At 39.9% G+C, this 26,559-nt stretch overlaps 2 protein-coding genes across 2 annotated transcripts; both read left to right on the top strand.

Annotated features, from left to right (window-relative positions):
• The first annotated feature begins 20,286 nt into the window (after window positions 1–20,286).
• LOC145125918 (putative BPI/LBP family protein At1g04970) lies at window positions 20,287–22,981 on the top strand. Its single transcript, XM_079061326.1, has 6 exons — window positions 20,287–20,854; window positions 20,997–21,136; window positions 21,236–21,581; window positions 22,100–22,348; window positions 22,438–22,563; window positions 22,650–22,981. Exons 1-6 carry the CDS (start codon window positions 20,450–20,452, stop codon window positions 22,851–22,853), a joined length of 1,470 nt encoding a protein of 489 aa, XP_078917452.1. The 5' UTR covers window positions 20,287–20,449; the 3' UTR covers window positions 22,854–22,981.
• Window positions 22,982–24,323: 1,342 nt separating this feature from the next.
• On the top strand, window positions 24,324–25,083 carry LOC145127415 (putative BPI/LBP family protein At1g04970). Its single transcript, XM_079062617.1, has 3 exons — window positions 24,324–24,457; window positions 24,545–24,890; window positions 24,952–25,083. Exons 1-3 carry the CDS (start codon window positions 24,324–24,326, stop codon window positions 25,081–25,083), a joined length of 612 nt encoding a protein of 203 aa, XP_078918743.1.
• The last annotated feature ends 1,476 nt before the right edge of the window (window positions 25,084–26,559 follow it).

Raw genomic sequence — 26,559 nt, forward strand, 5'->3', positions numbered from 1 at the left:
TAATTAAATAACCTTATTAATATATTAGAACTTATAATATATTAACCAACCTTAAGTGTTATTTCTCTCATTATAGTCTATCCAAATGCATGATGCCATGCAACCCAAATGGACCATGCCGGGTCGGGTCAAGTCTTACCAATTATAGTTATGGACTTAGACATTAATCCAACAATGTGTTCCATCTTTTGATTTCATCCATGAGCTTTTCATTTTGATTTCGTCATGGGTGAACACACGCCTCTAGCGATTTCATCCACGAGCTTTTGATTTTGTCATGGATAAAAGCACACCCTTTCATCTTCTTCGCAAACCCCCCACCGGAATGCTGAGAGCTTATCCACGAAGCCATAAACAAATTTTGTTGAACAAAAGCAAATCAATTTTGGTTTGTATATTCTCATTGTAAACGTGTATGATAAGTTTGTTCATAATTATTGATAGAATCGTTTGTATAGATTAGATCCTAGAGTTTAGGATCTATTGTTAGTTCTTATCTGTAGCCTCATGTATCTATATATTTATCAATACAATCCCATTGGGATATTCACGCCAAATAATCTGTTTATCTTGGTATCAAAACAAGATCCTTTCAAAACCCTATAACACCACATCGACTCTTTGGTTCCTTTTCCAAACGAGTATCTCTCTCAGAATATCTACATCAAGCGCACCAGTAAAATCATCCACCATCGCCACTGCTATTTCTTGCAAATTAACCTGTACAAACTTCTTACTATGGAAGGCTCAAGTTGTTCCTATTCTACGCGGTGTTCAGTTGTTTGGCCATCTCGATGGAACCATCCCTGCGCCGCCACAGACCTTACCTGTGCCAACCAGTGCTGCTGCAAAAGAAACCACTGAGGCTCCAAAAGAAACACCCAATCCCGCATACAATACTTGGGTGATTCAAGATCAGGCTGTTATTGGGGGATTGTTATCCTCCATGACTGAAGATGTCTTACCTCAACTAATTCGTTTTATTGGCACAGCCCAACAACTGTGGACTTCTCTCCACACTATGTTTTCAACCCAGCACCATGGAAATTCGATTCAAATTCGTACTCAATTATCAACTACAAGGAAGGGCGACATGAGTGCAGCAGAATACTATCAAAAGATGATAGGTTTCGCTGATACTATGGAAAATATTGGTCAACCAATGAATGATGAAGAAATAATCGGCTATATATTAGCCGGTTAGGGACCTGGGCATGGTGATCTTTTCACAGCCATTACTATTCTCAGTAATGAACGCAAGATAACTCTCCCTGGATTCTATTCGTATTTGATTGCTCATGAGGCTCAATCCACGAGCTTTTGATTTTGTCATGGATAAAAACACACCCTTTCATCTTCTTCGTAAACCCCCCACCGGAATGCTGAGAGCTTCTCCACGAAGCCATCAACAAATTTTGTTGAACAAAAGCAAATCAATTTTGGTTTGTATATTCTCATTGTAAACGTGTATGATAAGTTTGTTCATAATTATTGATAGAATCGTTTGTATAGATTAGATCCTAGAGTTTAGGATCTATTGTTAGTTCTTATTTGTAGCCTCATGTATCTATATATTTATCAATACAATCCCATTGGGATATTCACGCCAAATACTCTGTTTATCTTGGTATCAGAGCAAGATCTTTTCAAAACCCTATAACACCACATTGACTCTTTGGTTCCTTTTCCAAACGAGTATCTCTCTCAGAATGTCTACATCAAGCGCACCAGTAAAATCATCCACCATCGCCACTGCTATTTCTTTCAAATTAACCTGTACAAACTTCTTACTATGGAAGGCTCAAGTTGTTCCTATTCTACGCGGTGTTCAGTTGTTTGGCCATCTCGATGGAACCACCCCTGCACCGCCACAGACCTTACCTGTGCCAACCAGTGCTGCTGCAAAAGAAACCACTGAGGCTCCAAAAGAAACACCCAATCCCGCATACAATACTTGGGTGATTCAAGATCAGGTTGTTATTGGGGGATTGTTATCCTCCATGACTGAAGATGTCTTACCTCAACTAATTCGTTGTATTGGCACAGCCCAACAACTGTGGACGTCTCTCCACACTATGTTTTCAGCCCAGCACCATGGAAATTCGATTCAAATTCGTACTCAATTATCAACTACAAGGAAGGGAGACATGAGTGCAGCAGAATACTATCAAAAGATGACATGTTTCACTGATACTATGGAAAATATTGGTCAACCAATGAATGATGAAGAAATAATCGGCTATATATTAGCCGGTTTAGGACCTGGGCATGGTGATCTTTTCACAGCCATTACTATTCTCAGTAATGAACGCAAGGTAACTCTCCCTGAATTCTATTCGTATTTGATTGCTCATGAGGCTCAATCCACTGCCATGGGCACCACAGTGGAGTTCACAACATCAGCCAATAATGTTACTCGACAAGATACATCATCAAACCCTCCTCGTCGCAATTTCAACAACACCAGCGGGTATACCAACAACAATAATACCCAGCGAAACAATTACAGAGGAGGCCATGGCAGGGGACGGGGCCGTGGTTGTGGAAGGAGAAATGGTCCGCGATGTCAAGTATGTAACATACCAGGTCACACAGCATTGAACTGTCACAACAGGTTCAACCACTCCTATCAACCAGAGGAGTACCAGAGTGGAAACAGTGTAACCAGTGCAGGTTACAATCCCGAAAGTAGTTGGTATATCGACACAGGAGCCACAGATCACCTGGTCATACAACATCTGATTCCCATGAGATAGCTTCTTCAAGTACACCTGATGCTTCACCAGCATCCCAGTTGATCAGTGATCTTGAATCACCATCAACACCACTGATGGTTCATGAGTCGTCATTATCATCTCCTGTTTCAGCTACAGGGTCTCCGCCAACAGTTGTTGTTCCTGATGACAGCTCTTCTGTTACTCCTCTGCTAGGTATGCGTACACAAGGGCAAGCAGGTAAAGTTTTTCCAAAGAAGTTCCATGATGGCACCATACCGTATGATCCAAAGAAACGAGCTTTTTTAGCTGCACCTACTTCTTATAAGATCGCTTTGACTGATCCCGCTTGGCGAACTGCAATGGAGGATGAGTTTTGTGCTCTTACAAAGAACAATACATGGTCTCTTGTTCCAAAACCTCCTGGTATCAATGTGGTTGGATGCAAGTGGGTATTTAAATTAAAACAACATCCAGATGGAACTGTTGACAAACATAAGGCTCGTCTTGTTGCCCGTGGTTTTACTCAACAACATGGAGTAGATTATCATGATACGTTCAACCCCGTGGTCAAACCCGCTACAGTTCGCTTGGTCCTTTCTGTTGTTGTCTCACGAGGGTGGTGTCTTCGTCAAGTGGATGTTAGTAATGTGTTTCTTCATGGACTCCTGAATAAAGAAGTTTATATGCAATAGCCCCCTGTCTTTGAGGACTCACAACGACCTCACTTTGTTTGTAAATTACAAAAAGCAATATATGGTCTAAAGCAATCCCCACGTGCCTGGTTCTCTCGGTTGAGTGAAAAATTGTTTCAGCTTGGTTTTCATTCATCCAAGGCTGATACATCTCTTTTCTTGTTTCATCAAGATGGAATCACTATCTACATGTTGGTTTATGTAGATGACATTGTAATTGTTGGATCATCTCAACACGCAGTTGATCAACTTCTTTGTGCCTTATCCACTTCTTTTCCGATCAAAGATCTGGGTCGGCTGAATTATTTTCTGGGGATTGAAATACTTCACAACTCAGGGGGCATTGTATTGATGCAACATAAGTATGCGACAGATCTACTTAATCGTTTTAATATGATGAATTGTAAAGGTGTTTCAACCCCTATGTCAGTATCTGATAAGCTTACTCTTGACTATGGAACTACACTAAATAGTAATGATACAGCCAAGTATAGAAGTATGGTGGGAGCTCTGCAGTATCTTACATTGACGAGGCCAGATATCTCTTTTCCTGTCAATAAAGTATGTCAATATCTAGCTCGAACCACGACTGTACACATGGAAGCTGTGAAGCGAATTTTGCGATACATCAAAAAACTATATCAACTGGGCTTCGTATACATAGGTCCTCTTCTACACTGTTGAGTGTTGTTGGATTAGTGTCTAAGCCCGTAACTATATTTGGTAAGTACTTGACCCGGTTGTGCATGGTCCTTTTGGGTTGCCTTCACCATAGCAACTTGACAGGGTGATTTATGAAGAGAGAGAAGATATTATTATATTAATATATTATGAGAATAATATATTAAAGGAATAATAATATTATTTGATTAATATTAGTCATAGATTAATTAAGAATTAATTAGATGACTAAAAGAGGTTAATTGAATAAAGGGGCTTAAACTGTCAAATGTGTGATAGTTGTATTTTGGGCTAGGAAACCCTATGGAGCAAGGGATGGACGAAATTATGGGAGGATCCCATCTAGATTTCGTCCAAGGGCCCTAATCCAGAAGGTTCCATGGGCTGCTTGGTGATTAAGTTGTCCATTAGGGTTTTGGCTGAAACCCTAGAAGCTCACAGTATAAATAGACCCCATGGGTTGGAGAAATGGGCCACCTTGCTTCCTTGGGAACCCTAGAGCCGATTTCTACACCTCTCTCCTCTCTCCAAATCAACCTCTTGCTAGTTGGTGTTTGTAAGCCATTAGAGGAGTGACAATTATGACTCTAAGCTCCAAGAACAAGAAGATTCAAGCAAGCAATCAAAAGGTATTCATCTAGATCTGATTTCATATGTTATGTTTCAATTGTATTCACTAGATCTAGGATTGTAAGCCTTGGATACATTGCATGTTCAATTAGAGAAACCTAGATCCAAGCATTAGGGTTTGCATGTGCACATAGGAAAGTTCTTATGGCTCAAACCCATCAGTGGTATCAGAGCTTAGATTGATTTCTATTGAATTGATGCTTTGTTTGATTGTTCTTGACATGAAAAAACGTTTTTTGTGCCCCTGACTGACAGACTCGGCGAGTCCCATTGTGGACTCGACGAGTAGCATGAACTCGACGAGTCCATAATGGGACTCGGCGAGTCGGAGCGTCTGTCAGAGTGATTTTCGGGATTTCTTGCTGTTTTGCTTGAGGATACTTGCCTTAATCGTTTTGGGTCAATAAAGTCCGAATTTTATCATATATTTGACTATATCCTTGACAAAACAAAAGATAATTACCATTTGATTAAATAATAATTCCCTTATTTGATAATAATTGATTATTTGAATTAATTGGTAAATTGTCTTGCAAGTAATATTGACTAGGTCAAATTTAGATAATCATTAAATTAATTAGTTGATTTATATTATTTGCTATTTGATCCTTTATGTTTTGAAAAGTTCAAAACTTGTCCTCAAGTTTTGAAATATAAAGTTTTGTGATTAAAAGTTTAATTTGATTTATTTAAATTTCAAACCTTAGAATTTTACAAGTTTTAAAATTCAACCTTATACTTATAGTATTATAAGATTAATATATATGTATAACTTAAATGCTAGTCTTACCGTTAGTAGGCCTCATTCACGAAGCCGATCTATAAGGGGTGTATAAGGTTATGGCCTATAAAATGGTCGTTTAATGGGTATCCATTCTCACCCACCGCTTCCTTGATTGTTGGAGGGTCGTTAGCCGAACGGGTAGGATCGGGCAAACCTTTCCTCATTAAAAATATAATGAATCTATATAAAGTAACTAAATGTTTTTACAAAATTCCCAATCTTAGTTACTTTAGGCAAAAGTGAATTTGATGCAATTCCATGAAATTACACTTTGTACCCTTGCTAAGACATTAATGGAGCGCGTGTGGTTAACCGGCACATTAATTGGGTTCTAAGCAAAGGTAGCAAAGGGTGACTCATTGTTTGTCATAGTTCGATGGAGCTTGTGTGGTTAACCAGCACATCGAATAGGTGACTGTAACAATAAGGGCACCATGTACATTTGCATGGTTATTCACACCCACTTTGTGATCCTCGGCATCCCAGTCACAAACTAGAGGGGCATATCGAGATTTAAACATGCCATTGAAAAGTTCAATGTATCTCAAAAGATCTAGGAGTTTTTCAATACATTTAAAACCTAATTTCTTTTTCGTTTTTCATGGTGGAGAATTAGTGAATCGACATTCACTTGCCTTCAAATTATTTACTTGTTAGATTACGACATCCCTTTTCTAATTTGTAAATAATGTTGTTGGTTCCTAGCCCTAATTTCTCATTTGGGTGATGATGATATATGGTCCATTGGCATGGCCTAGACTGCTCCAGCGCGCCAGCCTGGCCTGGCGCGCTCCTGCCAGCCCTGCCTGGCGTTCCCTTGCTAGCCCTTGCTGGGGAATCCCTTGCCAGCCCTGCTGGGGACTCTCCTGCCGGCCCGGCCAGGCGCTCCCTCGCCTGGCGCTCCCCTGCCATCCTTTCCTGGTGCGCGCCCGCCAGCCCCGCTCGGCGCCTCCGGGCGGCCTTGCCCAGCTCCTTGCTAGTTGGGCCTGAATTGGGCTGGCCCAAGGCCTGACCCAATTCCCCTTGACCTAATTGTCCACTATAAATAGAATAGTGCCTCCTCCATGAAGGAGGGACTCTTTCCCAAGTGGTTCAGCCACCACTAAGACCTTTCCCCTAGATCCTGCTCTTTGGCTCAATCGCCATCCTAGACTCCGGCCGGGTGGCTCAGCCGCCACCCTACGTCGTCAACCACCATACACCACCACTAGCACCAAGATAGTTCTCTCCAGCTATGGGGGACCATCTCAGATCTTCTAGCTGATCTAACTTGACCGTCGGAGTCCGCTCCCGGGGCACAGTCCTTGGGACGGCTCTAACGACTTTGCACTGTGATATCCAGATCTCCGCCGCAGCAGCAGACTAGAAGACTCGTCGGAGGTCAGTGTCGCATCATTTGGCGCCATCCCGGATTCGAGCAAGTAGCAAAAGCCTCGGTTGCTTTCAAGCTCGTTTTTCTCTTAGATCTATTCATATCTTTTGCATTTCGCATCAGGTTTGCTCAGATCTGTTCATTTCTAGCACCATTTGGTTCAGATCCGTTTGGCTTTGGCCAAGATCTGTTCAAATCAATTTGGTTCTTGACAAGATCTTTTCAGATCTGTCTAACCATCGTTCAGATCTCTTAATCTGCTTAGTTTTATGATCTGTTTGAGTTTTCTCTCTTAGATCTTCAGATCTGCATTGTTTTTTGCTCAGATGTCTAGATATGTTTTGTTTTAGTTCATCTGAGCAACTCTCAAGTCTTAAAGGACTTTATCAGATCTCATTTTCATCTATATTTTGATGGATTATTCAGAAAGTTGGGGAGAAAAGATATTTCTATGAGTTTTTCCCCATCTTTGTTCATATTTTCGAATTTTATTCACCAAGTTGAAGAACAAACAATATTTTACAAGTCTTTACCTCTTTTGCTTGCTCATTTTCAAGAAAATCGGTTTTGGTTCCTGATTTCTCATGTACAACTTCATTCAAGTTGTTTATTTGGTGCTTCCTCTAGAAGCTTAGAGATGGAAAACAAAAGATTTTCAGATTTGTTGAGCAAGCTGAAGAGTAGAGAAGGTTTAGTGAGGAAAACACCTTCTTAGATTCGTTTTTAGTTTATATTTTGGGGGTTTGTTGAGGAATTTCAGAAGAAAAGAAATTCTTATGAGTTTTTACCTCATTTTTAGTTTATATATTACAGAAAAACGATTTTTGTTTAGATCTTCTGTAAAAAAACTTCAATTCCTGAAACATTTATTCGTACATACAGCTGTGTAGCTTGTACATTTTACAACACCTCTTCAAAAAAAAAGAGAAGAAGAAGAGATGAGCTTTTCATGGGTTTTCAGAAAGTCCCATTTAGGGTATGATTTTCAAGTTATTTACAAGCTTGAAAGAAGAAATAAGTTTCTATAAATTTTTTACCTCCTCAAATTTTCAGAAAACACGTTCTCATCCTAGATCAGTTTTACATTTCCTGATTTACTAAGAAAGTTGAGAAGCAAAGAAGCTTTTACAAATTTTACCATATTCCAGTTCACATATAATTAAAAATTATTTCAGCAATGAGTTTATGTGTAAGTTTGATTAAGTCGCGTTGTAATCCTTACAAATTTCAAGACATTGGTAAATTACCTTTATCCTATAGTTTTACCATTAGTAAATTGTTTAAAAAAAAAATCATTCCAAGATCATATTTCAACATTTTACCTTACCACACAGATTTACAATTCACTGCTCGTAAAAAAAATATATATGTGTATACAAAAAGGGGCTGTCACTCTTGAACCTTCAAAAAAAAAGAGAGACGTTCGTGATATGTGTTTGGTCAAAAAAGATGTATATAGTTGTCCCCTTTCAATCAAAAAGGGGTACGGGTGCACAGTGCATCAGACAAATGACAGAGCTGTCACCAAAGTCAAAAGGAAAATGGGCCCCACTTGGCTTTCTCTTTTTCCAATGGAGTAATAGTTTTTTCGCTTCCCAATGAATCACTAGCAACAACACCAATCATCAGTCATCAGTAGTTTCCATCGCTGGACGATCCCAGCTAGACGACGCCCCCAGCAGGAACGCCCCGACAACGTACGTCTCCCTCGAACATTGTTGATCGTTTCTAGCAGGCGGCAACCCATGAAGCACCGAGACCTGTGCAAACAATCACTCACCATCCCATGTGACTTCTCCCGATGAATTACCAATAGCGACACTGGACCAGTCGCATTCGAGTCCGACGCCGAGCGACTGCCCAAAACATCTTCAATCGACAGTAGTCGCTCCACCAGCAACCATAGTCGGTCGACTTTCCTGGAATACCAGCACCACCGAACCCCGCTACCTCCGATAAAGTGTCTCCGGTCACCCCAACCTTCACCAGTTGCTTCCGATTCCGACGAGCAGGACCCGAGCGCCACTCTCGATCACCGCTCCCGATCGCCGACCTCAAATCTAGAATTGCTGGCGAAAGTTGAAACCAATCCGTCTCCAAGAAGCTAAACCACGATCGCCATCCACCAACAATCCAACAAAAAAGAAAGAAAAAAAAGGGAGATAGCTGGCACCCTATAGCATAGGGTACACACAAAATACACATGCCTTGTACAAAAAGAAATTACAGTTTACAGCTCATAAGCCTACAAATTTGATATGAAAATTACAATAATGGCCCCTAGTGTATGTTTGTTTTCACCCGACAACGGCACAAAAAACAAAGAAGATGGGCCACACATAATTCATACAACACTCAACAATTGGCAGAAAATACAAGGCCTACGATGGGACCCACCTTGGTCCAGCTCTCCCTCGGAAGTCGGACGTAGACCAGCACACGCTGAGCAACAACCCATCGCCGGCAGCAACCCCGCATCGACAGTCAGAATGCGACCATCACCGGTCGACTACCACAACCAGGCAGCCTACGATTACCAGCCACCCATCAATCTTCCTACAACAACAGCTCCGACGCAAACCGCCACCAGTGCTAGATCAAACCACACACTGTCACAAACAAATCAGGCCCTGTCATCAAAAAATTATAGAACCGACGACCTGGAATCAATCGTCACCGGCGACCAAGCACAAGAGGCGAGCACGCTGTTGTGACCTCCAATGAGGAACCACCAAAATAACCACCACTGTACGCCTTCAGTTGCACTACCATCCGAAGTTAGACCGTCATCGGTGCCGCTATGCTACCTCCTGTCATCCTCCGAATCGACCATCACCGCCCAGCCGGTCTATTCTACTTGCGAACCCTAGCCCTCCAGATGGCGATTGACGGCGCACCCCCAACGCCCGTCGCTGTCGGACTTACAGTTCCATTCACCTCGACGACCCCAGGCAGCGACAACTAGAGCATCGCCGGTGGCAGATCGTCGCGGAAGCCGCATCACCACTCCGATTTTCTTCAACAGCGGCCAAACCCCTCTTTGGGCACTTCCTTGAACCAAAACGTGAAAGTGAAAGAGCTGGAGATATTCTTAGATGTGTTTCAAACAAAATAGAACTTGGGCCTCCAGCTCCGTAAATCCTAACGGGCTACATTGGTGTATTTGGGCTATAACAATCAATTTGGGCTCCTCTAAAGTTTATTGCTCCATAATTTGAGGCTATTCCAAAAAAAAAAAAAAAAAAAAAAAAAAAAAAAAAAAACACAAAAGAGGATATGAATTCGGCCTATATTCGCAAGGCCCAACAAAACAAAGATGATTTTGGGCTGTAACAAATTTGGGCTCCTCCTACAATATATGGGCTACGATATTCTAGATGGACTCTTTTAAGTTGTCGGGCTACATCAACAAAAATGGTCCAATTTTGCAAGATAAAAATAAGCAATTTAATACCCGCGCATCGCAAGCTCCGCTCAACAAAACGCGTTGCCACTCGGACTCACGCAATGTTCTCAAAAAAAAGGGGGGGGGAGGGAGAAGAATAGTACACTACTACTACTACTACTCATGAAGCATTTCGAAAGAGCCCTGGCATAAAATCAATTAGCTTATAATTTAAAGAAAATATACTAACTCACAAAATTGGTGTTGTTGTCGTTTCCGAAAATCGCTTCAGCACCGCGACACTCAGCGTACGCCAACAACAAACTCGCGTAGCAAAGCCCGATCTGTAAAGCATTTACAGGGGACTTGTGAAGTGTGCACCGCTGACCAGTCACTCAAAGTTCCCATCCAGCGGGCATAGAAATATAAATCCCACCCGGTGCTGGCTACGGGTCTCGTCCCTCTCACCGAGGTGTGCGCGCGATGCTCAGAGCGTCTATTTCTATTAACAACTTTCAGCTGTGACTGGAACGCGGGAATCATGGACCAAGTGCGTTGTATCTATTTACAGACTTCGGAGCTCGACAACGGTCTAAGAGACTGTATGGCAAGCTTACGGTTCTTAGCTACCCCGGCCCGACATTCCATCGACATCAGTGTCGTGTAACACTCTTTAGCAGCCTCGGTCTGCATGATCGCAGCAACAGTTACGTTGCATCGCACCGATCGGCTCGCGCTCCTCTCAATGAAGGAGTATCAAGTCACCTCAAGCTATGTAAGCAATGCTTGGCTCATCGCACAACCCCACGACTCTCGTGGGCAAGGTTCGGTCATTTCTCTTTATTATTTATTGTATTGGTGCTTTATCTAGTCCGATCTGATTGCCAGCAACCCAATCGCATCAGACTAGGGGGACTTGACGACGCACAGTTTATATGACTAGTTCCAGTCCGATGTCATTGGCCGCGTACCAATAACACCAGACTGGGGGGACTTGATGATATATGGTCCATTGGCATGGCCTAGACTGCTCCAGCGCGACAGCTTGGCCTGGCGCGCTCCTTCCAGCCCTGTCTGGCGTTCCCTTGCTAGCCCTTGCTGGGGAATCCCTTTCCAGCCCTGCTGGGGACTCTCCTGCCGGCCAGGCCAGGCGCTCCCTCGCCTGGCGCTCCCCTGCCATCCTTTCCTGGTGCGCGCCTGCCAGCCTTGCCTGGGGCGCGCCCGCCAGCCCTGCCCGGCGCCTCCGGGCGGCCTTGCCCAGCTCCTTGCTAGTTGGGCCTGAATTGGACTGGCCCAAGGCCTGACCCAATTCCCCTTGACCTAATTGTCCACTATAAATAGAATAGTGCCTCCTCCATGAAGTAGGGACTCTTTCCCAAGTGGTTCAGCCACCACTAAGACCTTTCCCCTAGATCCTGCTCTTTGGCTCAGTCGCCATCCTAGACTCCGGCCGGGTGGCTCAGCCGCCACCCTACGCCGTCAACCACCATACACCACCACTAGCACCAAGATGGTTCTCTCCAGCTATGGGGGACCATCTCAGATCTTCTATCTGATCTAACTTGACGTTCGGAGTCCACTCCCGGGGCACAGTCCCTGGGACGGCTCTAACGACTTTGCACTGTGATATCCAGATCTCCGCCGCAGCAGAAGACCAGAAGACTCGCCGGATGTCGTTGTCGCATCAGGTGATTAATTGGGGAAATTCATTTCTAATCAACTTTGTTCTTTTTCCTTTTCAGATGTCGAACGCAAACAATAACGCTTCTGGGTCAAACTCCTCTGGTTCATTCTCACTCATGAACTTGTATGGGAAAGTGATATTCGATGGGACCAATTTCAGTAATTGGATCTGCAACATTCGCATGGTCACTCGCTACGAGGACAAAGAATATGTCCTCGACGAGAAGCTAAAGGAGATTGATATCGAAACTGCTACCGCCGATGAGATCGTGGCCTACAAGGCCCACGAGCGTGATGCCATGAAAGTCCATTGCATCATGCTCGCGACTATGACTGCTGAGCTCCAAAAGTCCTATGAGGACAAGTACCCCTATGAGATGCATCAGGATCTGCTGGAACGCTACCACCAGAGCGCTAGGCAAGAGAGGTATGAGATCATCACTTCGATGATTACTACCAAAATGGGTAATGGAGAGTCCCTTACCGCCCATCTGCAAAAGATGCAGAGATATGTTGATCGCCTGCTGAAGTTGAATGTTAACTTCGATGAAGAGCTAGCAATTGATATCATCCTTCATTCATTGCCTTCCTGCTATAGCCAGTTCCGCATGACCTACCACATGAATAAGGAAGAGGTCTCCTTGAGCAAGCTTCAGGGCTTGTTAAGGACTGCTGAGAGCAACCTCAAGGATAAATATGTTGCATCACCTCCAACTCCAACTGTTGCCCCTGTCTTGGCAATAGGGCAAGGGAAGGGTAAGAAGAGGAAGGCCTCCTCAAGGGGCCACCACAAGGGAAAGTCCCAAGATGACACCTCTTCTAGTGAAACCAAAGTTGGTTCTGCTAAACCTAACTCAAACCCCAAAGAGGCAGAGTGCCACTACTGCCATAAGATAGGGAATTGGAAGAGAAGTTGCCCAGAATATCTGCAAGCCATCAAGGATGGAAAGATCAAGCCATCTTTCGCAGGTATTTACACAATTAAATCTAATAGTTTATCACATGCTACTTCTTGGGTTCTTGATACAGGATATGGTTTTCACATATGTTCTGATTTGCAGGGACTAAAAAGAAATCGGGATGTGGAGCGTGGAAGGATGAATCTGATCATGGGAAACAGAAGATCGTCGCCTGTGACCAAGATTGGAGTATACTCCTTAGTTCTTAGTAATGGTTTAGATTTAAATTTGAATAATTGTTGCTATTCGCCAGATATGGCTAGAAACATCATTTCATTTCATGGTTTATATAAACAAGGTTTTAGATATTCATTTGATAATGAAAAGGGTTCTATTTATGCTTATTTTAATAATGTTTTATATTTTGAAGCATTACCTTGTAATGGAATATATGAAACTGTGATGGTTGTAGACAACTTAGGAAATGATGTGTTGTGTGTAGATTCTTCCAATAGTATGGATAAAGCATGCTTGTGGCATTGACGTCTTGGACATGTCAACAAGAAATGCATAGCCCAACTCCAAAAGGATGGAGTGTTGGAGTCATTCGACCTTAGGGACGATGACGTGTGCGAGTCCTGTTTACTTGGAAAGATGACCAAGTCACCCTTCACCGGCACTTGTGCGAGGGGTGAGGATTTATTGGATCTCATACATACAGATGTATGTGGACCCTTTAGATCCACCACAAGGGATGCGAATCGCTTCTATGTGACTTTCACAGATGATTATAGCAGATATGGGTATATCTACTTGATCAAGCACAAGTCAGAAACCTTTGAAAAGTTTAAAGAGTTTAAACAAGAAGTGGAGAATCAGTTGGGCGGGAAAATGAAGATGCTTAGATCTAATCGAGGTGGAGAGTACCTAAGTCTTGAATTCCACGACTACCTCAAGGAATGTGGAATAGTTTCACAATTGACGCCACCTAGGACACCACAAATGAATGGTGTAGCTGAGAGGCGTGATCGAACCTTGCTAGACATGGTTCGTTCCATGATGAGTCGTGCTTCACTACCTATCTCATTCTGGGGGTATGCCTTAGAGACTGCCGCCCATATCCTTAACTTAGTCCCTATGAAGAAGGTTGCCAAAACACCTCACGAGATGTGGACAGGGAAGGCTCCCTCATTGGCACATATTAAGGTTTGGGGTTGCGAGGTTTCGTAAGACGAGAAACTCACGAAAAGCTCGAACCTCGTAGTGAGCGATGTATTTTCATCGCCTACCCACAGAAATCCTTTGGATATCTCTTCTACAGACCGAGTGACAATGTAGTCTTCGTTGCGAAGAGAGGGGTTTTCCGAGAGCGAGAACTCATAAGCTAAGGAGACAGTGGGAGGCAAATCGATCTTGAAGAGCTTCAAGAATCGAGCAATGAAGGAACCTCTAACACTGGCGCTCAACCCGAGGAGGAAACTCCATTTGAACCAATTGACGAGTCTTTACCTCTTAGACGTTCCGAAAGGGTTAGTGTTCCACCCCAGTTTTATGGTTTTCATATCACTATGGAAGGGGATACGTTCATTAGTGATAGTACACTAGTGAATATGAACGAACCTAACAGCTATAAGGAAGCCATGGCAGGCCCAGAGTCTGCAAAATGGAAAAAGGCTATGGACAGCGAGATTCAGTCCATGTATGACAACCAAGTTTGGAATTTGGTTGACAATGTACCAGGTCGTAAGACGGTCGGATGCAAGTGGATCTTCAAGAAGAAGACTGGCATGGATGGAAACGTGCACACTTAAAAGGCGCGATTGGTTGCGAAGGGTTTCACTCAAACTCCTGGAGTTGACTACGATGAAACCTTCTCACCAGTTGCAAAGATAAAGTCTATCAGGGTGATGCTGGCCATTGCTGCATTTCATGACTATGAAATATGGCAAATAGATGTCAAAACTGCTTTCCAAGTTGGCTGAGGATGTTTACATGGCTCGGCCAGAGGGTTTTATCAATGCGAAGCATCCCAATAGAGTGTGTAAGCTTGAGAAGTCCATTTATGGACTTAAGCAAGCGTCTCGCAGATGGAATCTTTGTTTTGACGAGAAGGCCAAAGAGTTTGGTTTTCTGCGAAGCGAAGATGAATCGTGTGTATATGTCAAAGCGAGTAGGAGTGTAGTAAGCTTTCTCGTATTGTATGTCGACGACATACTACTCATAGGAAACGACATCCCGACATTGCAGGAGGTTAAGTCCTGGCTCGGGAAGTGTTTCGCTATGAAGGACCTCGGAGAAGCTTCTTATATTTTGGGAATAAGGATAGTGAGAGACAGAAGTAAGAGACTAATAGGACTTAGTCAGAATACTTACCTGGACAAGGTACTAAAACGTTTTAGTATGTAGAATTCAAAGAAAGGGGAGTTACCAATCCAGAGTAATGCCAAGTTGAGTAAGACTCAAAGTCCGAGTACTGAAGTCGAGATAGCAGAGATGAGCCGAGTACCATATGCTTCCGCAGTTGGCTCAATCATGTATGCTATGACTTGTACTCGCCCTGATGTGGTCTTCGCTTTGAGCATGGTCAGCAGATATCAAGGGAACCCTGGCAGAGCGCATTGGATCGCGGTCAAGAATATTCTTAAGTACCTTCGGAGGACCAAGGAATGGTTTCTAGTCCTCGGTGGGAGTGATGACTTAAAGGTGCGAGGGTACAGTGACGCCAGTTTTCAGACCGACAGGGACAACTACCGTTCGCAGTCGGGCTGGGTCTTTACCCTCAATGGAGGAGCAGTAACTTGGAAGAGTTCCAAGCAGGAAACCGTAGCTGATTCAACATGCGAATCAGAGTACATTGCAGCAAGCGAAGCATCAAAGGAGGCGATATGGCTGAAGAACTTCATTGGCGACCTTGGAGTTGTGCCAGCCATAAAGGAGCCTATGGAGATTTTCTGTGATAATGAAGGAGTGGTTGCCTTAACCAAGGAACCAAGAGATCATGGTAGATCTCGACATATTGACAGAAAATATCACTTTATTCGACATTGAGTGGAAGAAGGACTCCTCGTAGTGAAGAGGGTATCGTCAGAGGATAACCCAGCAGATCCGCTTACGAAGGGACTGAGCAGGGTTAAGCACTTGCAGCACGCTAGGAGCATTGGGCTGAAGGACGATATTAGTTTAGATTAGATAGTTTGGAAACGTGTAATAGATAAGTTGTTATTAACATTTGATGATTAAATAAAAGAGTATTATTTATTAGTAATGTTACTGTCTTATGTTAATCTTTTACCTATTGTTTCATTTTGCATGTTTTGACTTCCTGAATAATTGAATTATTTGATAATAATCGAATTATTCAAACGGTCCACAGTCATTCATATGTTGGAAGTAGATATGAATGAAGAATGTCATGAATTGGTGTGTAGATTGTCTAAAGTGTATTAGACATAGCAAAAGTTTGTTGCAACGTTCATGAGTGCTTATGAACTTGTTTTGAGCATTGGAATAAACCCACACTTGCTGGAATCACTTCATGGAATTTATCACGAGTGATCGCAAGATGGTAATATCATATGGTCTTAAAACCTAGATATATGATTTATTGTTTGTTAAATGGTTGTGCATTGATAATGCGTAAACGCATCAGTAACTTGATGTTATAAAACGCATTGTTGTGTATAATTTGATTAATGGATAATAGATGCATATAAGTCGAAGTTTATCTGTTCCTTTTATCCTAAGAGGGTAAAAGCGATATCAGGGCCCCTCGATGATTTGATTTGACTTATGTGTCGGGCCCGGTCAGGACTGAATTGATGTGTTCAATTAAGTTCTATGTCAAATGAATCTGAGATCGAGAAACCGATTGCAGGACAATAAGTATGACCATGTTCCATGTGACTGTCTGCACGATATCTAGAACAGAGGATTATACGATCCCTTATATGAAGGACAGGTTACTGATAAGATCAGAGTTTGACAGCGTTTTTGAGAGCTACGATTGCTAATCGGATTGTGGTTGCATTTATAGTTACTAGACTTATCCAAGTGGGAGACTGTTGGATTAGTGTCTAAGCCCGTAACTATATTTGGTAAGTACTTGACCCGGTTGTGCATGGTCCTTTTGGGTTGCCTTCACCATAGCAACTTAACAGGGTGATTTATGAAGAGAGAGAAGATATTATTATATTAATATATTATGAGAATAATATATTAAAGGAATAATAATATTATTTGATTAATATTAGTCATAGATTAATTAAGAATTAATTAGATGACTAAAAGAGGTTAATTGAATAAAGGGGCTTAAACTGTCAAATGTGTGATAGTTGTATTTTGGGCTAGGAAACCCTATGGAGCAAGGGATGGACGAAATTATGGGAGGATCCCATCTAGATTTCGTCCAAGGGCCCTAATCCAGAAGGTTCCATGGGCTGCTTGGTGATTAAGTTGTCCATTAGGGTTTTGGCTGAAACCCTAGAAGATCACAGTATAAATAGACCCCATGGGTTAGAGAAATGGGCCACCTTGCTTCCTTGGGAACCCTAGAGCCGATTTATACACCTCTCTCCTCTCTCCAAATCAACCTCTTGCTAGTTGGTGTTTGTAAGCCATTAGAGGAGTGACAATTGTGACTCTAAGCTCCAAGAACAAGAATATTCAAGCAAGCAATCAAAAGGTATTCATCTAGATCTGATTTCATATGTTATGTTTCAATTGTATTCACTAGATCTAGGATTGTAAGCCTTGGATACATTGCATGTTCAATTAGAGAAACCTAGATCCAAGCATTACGGTTTGCATGTGCACATAGGAAACTTCTTATGGCTCAAACCCATCAAGTGTATCTACAGATGCTGATTGGGCAGGTTGTTTAGACTATCGAAGGTCAACTAGAGGTTTTGCTATTTTCTTAGGTCCTAATCTGATTTCATGGAGCTCAAGAAAGCAACCTACTGTTTTTAGGTCCAGCACAGAGGCGGAGTACAAGGCTTTAGCTAATGGTACGACAGAGGCAACTAGGATACAATCGTTACTCAAGGAATTGCAGATTAATCAGCCACGACCTCCTGTGCTTTGGTGTGACAACTTGGGAGCTACATATCTAACTGCAAATTCGGTCTTTCATGCAAGAACCAAACATATCGAAGTAGATTTCCATTTTGTTAGAGAGAAGGTGGCAATGGGTGCTTTAGATGTTCGATTCATTTCTTCTAATGATCAACTTGCAGACAGATTCACAAAGCTGGCTACACGTGATATGTTAAATCGTTTAAGATACAATCTTAACCTTATTACAGTTAAGATTGAGGGGGAATGTAAACGTGTATGATAAGTTTGTTCACAATTATTGATAGAATCGTTTGTATAGATTAGATCCTAGAGCTTAGGATCTATTGTTAGTTCTTATCTGTAGCCTCATGTATCTATATATTTATCAATACAATCCATTGGGATATTCACGCCAAATACTCTGTTTATCTCTCATCATTGATTTGCAAGTGTGTTTGTGTGTGTGTTTGTTCATCATTGTTTATGGTTGCGACTTACACAAGGGAAGAACAAGGATTTGTTTTGACTTTGTCTATACAAAAGGGAACATTTGAATTTTCAGAAATAGTACATGTCCAACTTAGGGCTTGTTTGTTTTGCCTCTTACTGAGTCCAGTAAGAGGTAACGTCTGACTCCATCCGGATCAGACCGTTTGTTTTGCAAAAATTCAATCCCTTACTCGGTCAATTGCCTCCTACTGGGTAAGCAAAAAACATAGCTGACTGATGAAAATAAAAGCATTTGCCCTTTATGCCTCAACCCAAGTTCACGCCATTTTTTTCATCTCCCGCTTCTGGTGTCCCCTCTACTTCATCCTCCAGTTGATCCGACTACTCCAGATTCCACCACCAAACGACAACGTCCGGCGACTTCAACTGCCGATGTCTGTCGACTTCTTTTGTCGTCGCAGGTAGCAACGCCGTCGATCAGAGCAGCTTCGTCGACCACAATCGCTCCGTCGACCACAGCAGAGTCGCAGACCATCGACTTCCTCAGCCACCCCTTCCCCCACCCAGCCACACAATCGTCTTCCATTCCTCTGCCACCGCCTTCTTCCTGCAACTCCAGCTTGATTCGATTTTCTTTACCGGTAATCTTAGCTGGCCTTTTGGGATTCGTAAAAAATATTTTCACCACTGATTTATAGGTTCTGCGTTCGATGTTTTATGAGTTCTGGATTGATTGAAGCTTGGTGTTTGTGATGTTCAGTGGAAATCCTAATTTCGATTTGTGTGTGAAGAATCTAGGGTTTAATCGACACACCATATAATTCCAAACAAGTTCGGTTGACAACACAACAGTTCAGGATTCGCAAAAGTTGGGAATTCTAGTTCTTCTTCTCTTTCAGATACTGCAATCCCAGGGTTAAAGCATGATGCAGGTTTGGCTATGGAGTGGTATGTTGAAGAACAATATAAACTATAATCACTTAATATATTTAGTTTCACATGATTTCACTTGTTTGATCAACTGTAAGATTACTCCATAAGGATATAATGTCTTTTACTGTAGATATGTATTGTTGTATAAAACACTGTGTAATACTATTTGAGGAATGGTGGATGTTGTTTCAGAAAACTCTGTTGTTGTTTAAGAAAAATTCATTGCTATTTCAATTATGTTTGGTGTGGGTTTTAATGGATTCAAAGTAAAGTTCGTGTCATGTTGATATCATGTCAGATCCTTCAAAAGTATACTAGCTGGAATGATGGATGTTATTTAAGGGGTTGTTATCAAAGTTTGTTGCTTTAAAAGCTCTTGAGTCACGTATATCTCCTTCTAACCTTGGTGTTGTTCTAGATAGTTGCTTCTTTTGTATGATTGTTTTTCTAGTTTTATAAATTCTCATGTGTTCTAAAAAGATATGGAATAAATTTTCACGAGTTGATTAAAAGAATCAAAAATGGGACAATATATGTATAAACATTGAATTGCAACTCAAAGACCCGGATCTTAACAATTTATTTTTATAATTCTTTTTGTATAACTATTCATCAGTTTTAGTAAATAGATATATTTTATTCAACACAAAACAAAATAAGGGTAAAATTGTCATTTTCAGCGGTCAGCACAACCAATCAGATGTGTAATCAAACAACATGGTTTCAGTCAGAACAGATACCGTCAGAGCTTCAGACTCAGTCAGACCTTGACTCAGTCAGATCTTACTCAATCAACAACTATCAAACAGCCCCTTAGCTTAACAAACCACATCAATGACCTAAAATTGGCCATATAAGGTTTCATTTGTCATATTGCAAAGGGATCTTTTTTTATTTTTGACGAATGTTAAAATGGTTTCTATGTAAAGATTTTGGATTAATGACAAAAAAGTTTTCAACTTCCAATCGTTAATATTCCAAAAGTCTAAGGTTTCGTTTGTAAATCCAACAGGAAGTTTGCAACTCACTCTCAAGAACCCTCATATTCTGAAAAAAACAAGCTTTTATCAAACACAATTCCAAAAGACACCTGACAAATAGATCAATCATCATCATCCCCGAGCTCAAATCTTGATTCCTGATCAGTTCTCTCTCTCTATATTCCTTCATGCCACCACCAACTATATATCTACTCCTCATATTCTCTCTCTTTATTCCGCCACATCCAACCACCGCCGATCAATCATTCATCTCATCGCTCATAACCCAAAACGGCCTCGATTTCGTCAAGAATTTACTCATTTCGAAAGCGATTCCTACACTCACATCCACTCGGATACCCAAAATCGAAAAGACTGTTAGAATCCCTGTAATTGGTAAAGTGCATATCGTTCTTTCAGACATCACTATTAATCGGGTCAATGTCGGGTTATCGAATATCAAACCCGATGCCACGGGTGTTACAATTTTCGGGTCGGATGTTACGTGCGATTTGAGTACGAAATGGCATTATGCTTATGGCACTTGGGTTGGCCCAATTTCGATTTCGGATAGTGGAACTGCTCGTGTTAAGGTACTTACCATTTCAAGATTTTCTTGAAATTTTCATTTTTATATTTGCAACTATGAAAATCGGTGTCTGGGTTTTATTTTATGTGTTCGAATTCATATATGTAATTGTGTTTTTTGATGAATATTAATGTTTTCATGCTAAGGTTATTGGCATGGAAACGAGTATAAAGCTAGGGTTACATAATCAAGAAGGATCTTTAAGTCTTTTTGTAATGGAATGTAATTGTCATATGAACGATATCTCGATAGACCTAAATGGAGGTGCATCGTGGCTCTATCAAGGGTATGTTAATTGTTAAGTCAAATAGAAAACTTTTCAACTTCAAAATTCACATAATTGATTTTCCATTTATCTCAATAATCAATTTTCACTACCTTTTAGGGTTGTTGATGCTTTTGAAGAACCAATAAGGTCGGAAGTCTCAAAGGAAATTATCAAGAAACTAAAGGCGGGAGTCATAAAGCTTGGATCCGTTGTGCAATCTCTTCCAAAACTAATTTCGGTTGATAATATTGCCTCGTTGAATACTACATTTGTTAACGACCCTTTTTTGAGTGACAATTCATTAGGGTTTGGGATAAATGGGTTATTTGTTGACTTTAAAAAAGGAAATTATTTATATGGGAAAAAGTTGCAACCACCGGTTTGTTGTTCGGATCCTCAAAAAATGGTTGGAATTGCATTAGATGAAGCGGTTTTCAACTCGGGATTTGCGTTGTACTACAATGTGACTCCTCAATTCCTCTATTTATTCGTATTCTTTAATCCCCATTTGTTACATATGACACATGAGAACAGGTTGTACTGTGTATGACATGTATGACAGATGAGAACAGGTTATAATGTGTTTGACATGCTTTGGACTGAAAATCAGACTTTTGTGGACAAAAGTTGTAACTTTTTGTCCCACCTAAAAAGATGGAACAAGGTGGGGCAACTCGTTTGTTCAAAAAGACCTAAATACCCTCCTTATCTTTATCATCAAAAATAGTCCTAGAAAACTCGTCTGGTCAAGACATGTCATTCCGAGACTCCGACCAAAATTTTTTGGGATAAATGTTTTTGACTTTTTGTCCCACTCAAGAAGATATACAACTCATGTGTGAAAAGACGAGAACGCCCCCCTCATCCTCATCGTCAGATATAGCCCTAAAAAGCTTTGTCCATGTCATGAGTAACAAATGGGGCTTAAAGCCTTGCAATATTTCTTTCATTAAAATCACATAATTTAATTTAAATTTTCAGGCTATATTTATGCGATGGATTGTGGATAAAGTCCCTGAACAAAATCTTTTAAACACAGCTGGATGGAGATTTGTAGTCCCTCAACTTTATAAAAAATACCCAAATGCAGATATGAACTTGGAAATCTCTCTTTCTGATCCTCCAATTATGCATGTATCAAGCCAAATTATCGATGCAACCGTTTATGCTGATTTAATCATTGATGTTCTTCAATTAGATGACAGGATACCCGTTGCTTGTATTTCATTGGTAACCTTTATTCAATTCCATTTTTTTATGATTTTTGGATAATTTGTGTTTCTTTATCAATTTTTGGATTATGTTTTTTGTTTTTACAGGAAATGGCGGGTGTGGGTTCGGTGCAAATTACCAAAAATAACCTCACTGGTCATTTGAAACTGGATGATTTCACCATGTCATTGAAATGGAGCAAGATTGGAACCTTGCGTATGTTTCTAATTCAGGTAATTCGTTTAATATGTTCTTTATTATATTTCTTGATTTATATTTATATTCAATAATAATCACTTTTTGTGTGATCTTTTTGTAGCCTGTGATGTGGACGATTATTGAAACGGTTTTTGTGCCTTACATAAATGCACGCCTTGGAACAGGATTTCCTTTGCCTATATTTCGTGGGATTAACCTTCAAAATGCTGAGATATTATTCAAGGATTCACGAATCACAATTTGTAGTGACTTCAGTTATAAAGAACCTTTTGATCCTAGCCATACACTTGTTTACACTTCGTAGATTATGAAGGGAGATTCATCTTGTACAATGTTGTATAATATATGTATAGTTGTTGAGACCTCATTTATGATTTGACGTTGTTCGTGAGTTTAACTCTTTTGAATTATGAATACATGATTTTCAACCAATTGTACATACATGTTTGGCTTTTTTTCCTTTTTCTTTATGTTGCAAAATCGTACACAATAAGGTGAGTGATAATCAATAAAGTCATGTTTCATATGCCTTTTACTTAGTCCAGTAAGATGTCTGACTCTGTCCAAGTCACAGAGTTTATTTTGCCAAAATTACACCATTTAATGGGTCAAATGTCTATGATTCGATTCGCTCAGACATGACTGTTGATTGAGGTTTTTTTTTTCTTGTATGAACTTGAATTCGATTTTGTCTTCTGAAATCGTTTTCTTTATTATGACCTTGAAACCATTTATGTCCTCTCGACTTGAAATATTGTTAAGTCAAATAGAAAAGTTTTCAACTTCAAAGTTGACATAATTAATTTTTCATTTATCTCCATAATCAATTTTCACCACCTTCTAGGATTGTGGATGCTTTTGAAGAACCAAGGTCCGAAGTCTCAAAGGAAATTATCAAGAAACTAAAGGCGGGAGTTTTAATGTTTGGATATTTAATTATGGAACTGATTGTTCTGATATTGACTAATCAGTTGTAATAAAATATGATGCAAGAGTTAGGCAAGCCTTTGTTGTAAGATTTTGAAAGGTTTAAATTTACATAAAAAGTATGTGGTTTTTTTAGGGCAACATAGTAATTTTGTTATAATAGGCAGAAGCTTTTCTTTAAATGCTAATTGAAATAACTTTTGGATTATGAGTTTTTTTGTTCTAAAATAAAAATCTTTAAGCTTATGTTCCCAAACAAATATGTTTCTTTAAATCTGAGATTTTTTTAAGAGCTAAAAGCTCTTAAAATCCCATGGTCAAACATGTATTTAGTGTTTGAGTATATTTATACTACTTAATGTTGTAATAACCATTTTTGATGATGTTGATTTTTGGAAAATAATGATTTTTTAAGAAAACAAACATAATAGCCTAATCCCATAAGGGCAAGGGAATGTAAGATGTAGAAAGTTGTATCTCTAAAGGTAAATACACTGCTTTTATTCAGGCTGATGTATATAAAATGTGAGTTCATCAATAAAGCTCAATAAAGCTAAAGCAAAAAGGAATAAAAGTAGGAAACTAAACATTGTACACAAGGTACAAGTGAAAAAAAAATAATAAAAAATAAAAAAACCCTAAGACCTTCAATACTCCACTATCATGATTTTAAACCTCCACACCCTCCTATCTTAGGTTATATCCTCACAAAACTTTTTCAAAAAAAAATCATAAACATAAGTAGATTACCCAAACACTAATCATAATCATATTATCACTCTAAAGTAAAAAAGTAAAAATTATTGTTTTTGATGAATATTAATGTTTTCATGCCAATGTTATTGGCATGGAAACGGGTACAAAGCTAAGCTTCCGTAATCAAGAAGGATCTTTAAATCTTTTTTTTTTCATGGAATATGACAATATCTCTATAGACCTAAATGGAGGTGCATCTTGGCTCTATCAAGGTTCAAGGGTATGGTAAGTCAAATAGAAAACTTTTTAACTTCAAAATCCACATAATTGATTTTTCATTTATCTTAATAATTAGTTTTCACCACCTTTTAGGATTGTTGATGCTTTTGAAGAACCAATAAGGTCGGAAGTCTCGAAAGAAATTATCAATAAACCAAAGGCGGGAGTTTTAAAGTTTGGATTTGAAGTGCAATCTCTTCAAAAACTAATTCCGGTTGATAATATTGCTTCGTTGCATACTACATTTGTTAAAGAACCTTTTTTGAGTGACAATTCCTTGGGATTTTGGATAAATGGGTTATTTGTAGACTCTAAAAAAGAAAATCATTTATATGGGAAAATGTTGCAACCACCGGTTTATTGTTTGGATCCTCAGAAAATGGTTGGAATTGCATTAGATGAAGTTGTTTTCAACTCGGGGTTTTCCTTGTACTACAATGTGACTCCTCAAATCCTTTTTTTATTCGTATTCTTTAATCTCCATTTGTTACATATGACAGATGAGAACAAGTTATATTGTGTTTGACATGCATTGGGTTGAGAATCGGACTTTTGGGGACAAAGTTGTAACTTTTTGTCCTGTCCAGAAAGATGGATCAAGGTGGGACAACCCATGTGTGCAAAAGATGTGAATACCCTCCGTATCTTTGTCATAAAAAATAAACATGTAAAATTTGTCTTGTCATCTCATGTTTCTCTAAGACCCAATGACTTTCTAAGACAAAATGGAACAAGATGGGGCACCTCGTTTGTGCAAAAAGACGTGAATACCCTCCTTATCATTATCATAAAAAATATCCCTAGAAAACTTGTCTCGTCATGGCATGTCATTCCAAAACTGCAACCCATATTTTTTGGGATAAAATTGTGACTTTTTGTTCCACTCAAAGAAGATGGTACAATTCATGTGTGAAAAGACATGAATGCCTCTCTCATCCTCAACGCCAGATATAACCGAAAAGCTTTGTCATGTTATGAGTAACAAATGGGCCTTAAAGCCTTGCATCTTTCTCTCATTTAAATCACATAATTCAGTTTTTCAGGCTATATTTATGCGATGGGTTGTGGATAAAGTTCTGGAACAAAATCTTTTAAACACAAACGGTTGGAAATTTGTTGCCCCTCAACTTTATAAAAAAAATACTCAAATGGATACTTGTTGCTTATATAATTCGTAACCTTTATTAAATTCCATTTTTATGATTTTTGGATGATTTGTGTTCCCTGATTAACGTTTAGGCACTGCTGCCAAGCAGCCAGCTTGTCGTGTTATTGCATCATGCGAATAGACCCAATGCCATCACCACACATAATGCACGCCTTGGAACAAGCTTTCCTTTGCCTTTATTATGTGGGATTAACCTTCAAAATGTTGAGATATTCGGATTCAAGAATCACAACCTGTAGTGAATTCAATTATAAAGAACCCTTTGATCCTAGCCATACACTTGTTTACACTTCATAGATGATGAAGGGAGATTCATCTTGTACAATGTTGTATAATATATGTATAGTTCTTGAGACCTCATGTATGATTTAACCTTGTTCTTGAATTTAACTCTTTTGAATTATGAATACACGATTTTCAACCAATTGTACATACATGTTTGGCTTTTTTTTTCTTTTTTTTTTCCTTTTTCTTAATGTTGCAAAATCGTACACAATAAGTGAGTGATAATCAATAAGGCCATGTTTCATATGCCTTTTACTTAGTCCAGTAAGATGTCTGACTCTGTCCGAGTCAGCTGAGTCATAGAGTTTATTTTGCCAAAATTACACCACTTAATGGGTCAAATGCCTATGATTTGATTCGGTCATGACTCATTGAGGGTTTTTTTTTCTCGTATGAACTTGGATTCGATTTTGTCTTCTGAAATCGTTTTCCTTTAATATGACCTTGAAACCATTTATGTCCTCTCGACTTGAAATATTGTTGGAATTCCTCTGAAGTTATGAAATATGATTTCTTGAACTTGAAACGTTGCTAAAATATGATTGTATGCTAAAATCTGATTTCTTGTATGCTAAAGTCTGATTTCTTGAACTTGTATGTTGAAATTATGAACTTGTATGCTAAAATCTTATTTCTTGAACTTTTAATGCTGAAA

Source organism: Lactuca virosa, chromosome 7 (assembly GCF_052849685.1).
Source record: "Lactuca virosa cultivar CGN04683 chromosome 7, Lactuca_virosa_CGN04683_v6, whole genome shotgun sequence".
NCBI lineage: Eukaryota > Viridiplantae > Streptophyta > Magnoliopsida > Asterales > Asteraceae > Lactuca > Lactuca virosa.

Bases quoted from the DNA above. Each gene is read 5' to 3' on its own strand.
- LOC145127415 (XM_079062617.1), top strand. From the start codon at position 24,324: ATGGAAACGGGTACAAAGCTAAGCTTCCGTAATCAAGAAGGATCTTTA. The intron at 24,458-24,544 runs GTAAGTCAAATA...ACCACCTTTTAG, and splicing joins TATCAAGGTTCAAGGGTATG to GATTGTTGATGCTTTTGAAG. The intron at 24,891-24,951 runs GTGACTCCTCAA...TACATATGACAG, and splicing joins GGTTTTCCTTGTACTACAAT to ATGAGAACAAGTTATATTGT.
- LOC145125918 (XM_079061326.1), top strand. From the start codon at position 20,450: ATGCCACCACCAACTATATATCTACTCCTCATATTCTCTCTCTTTATT. The intron at 21,137-21,235 runs GTATGTTAATTG...ACTACCTTTTAG, and splicing joins GCATCGTGGCTCTATCAAGG to GGTTGTTGATGCTTTTGAAG. The intron at 22,349-22,437 runs GTAACCTTTATT...TTGTTTTTACAG, and splicing joins CCGTTGCTTGTATTTCATTG to GAAATGGCGGGTGTGGGTTC.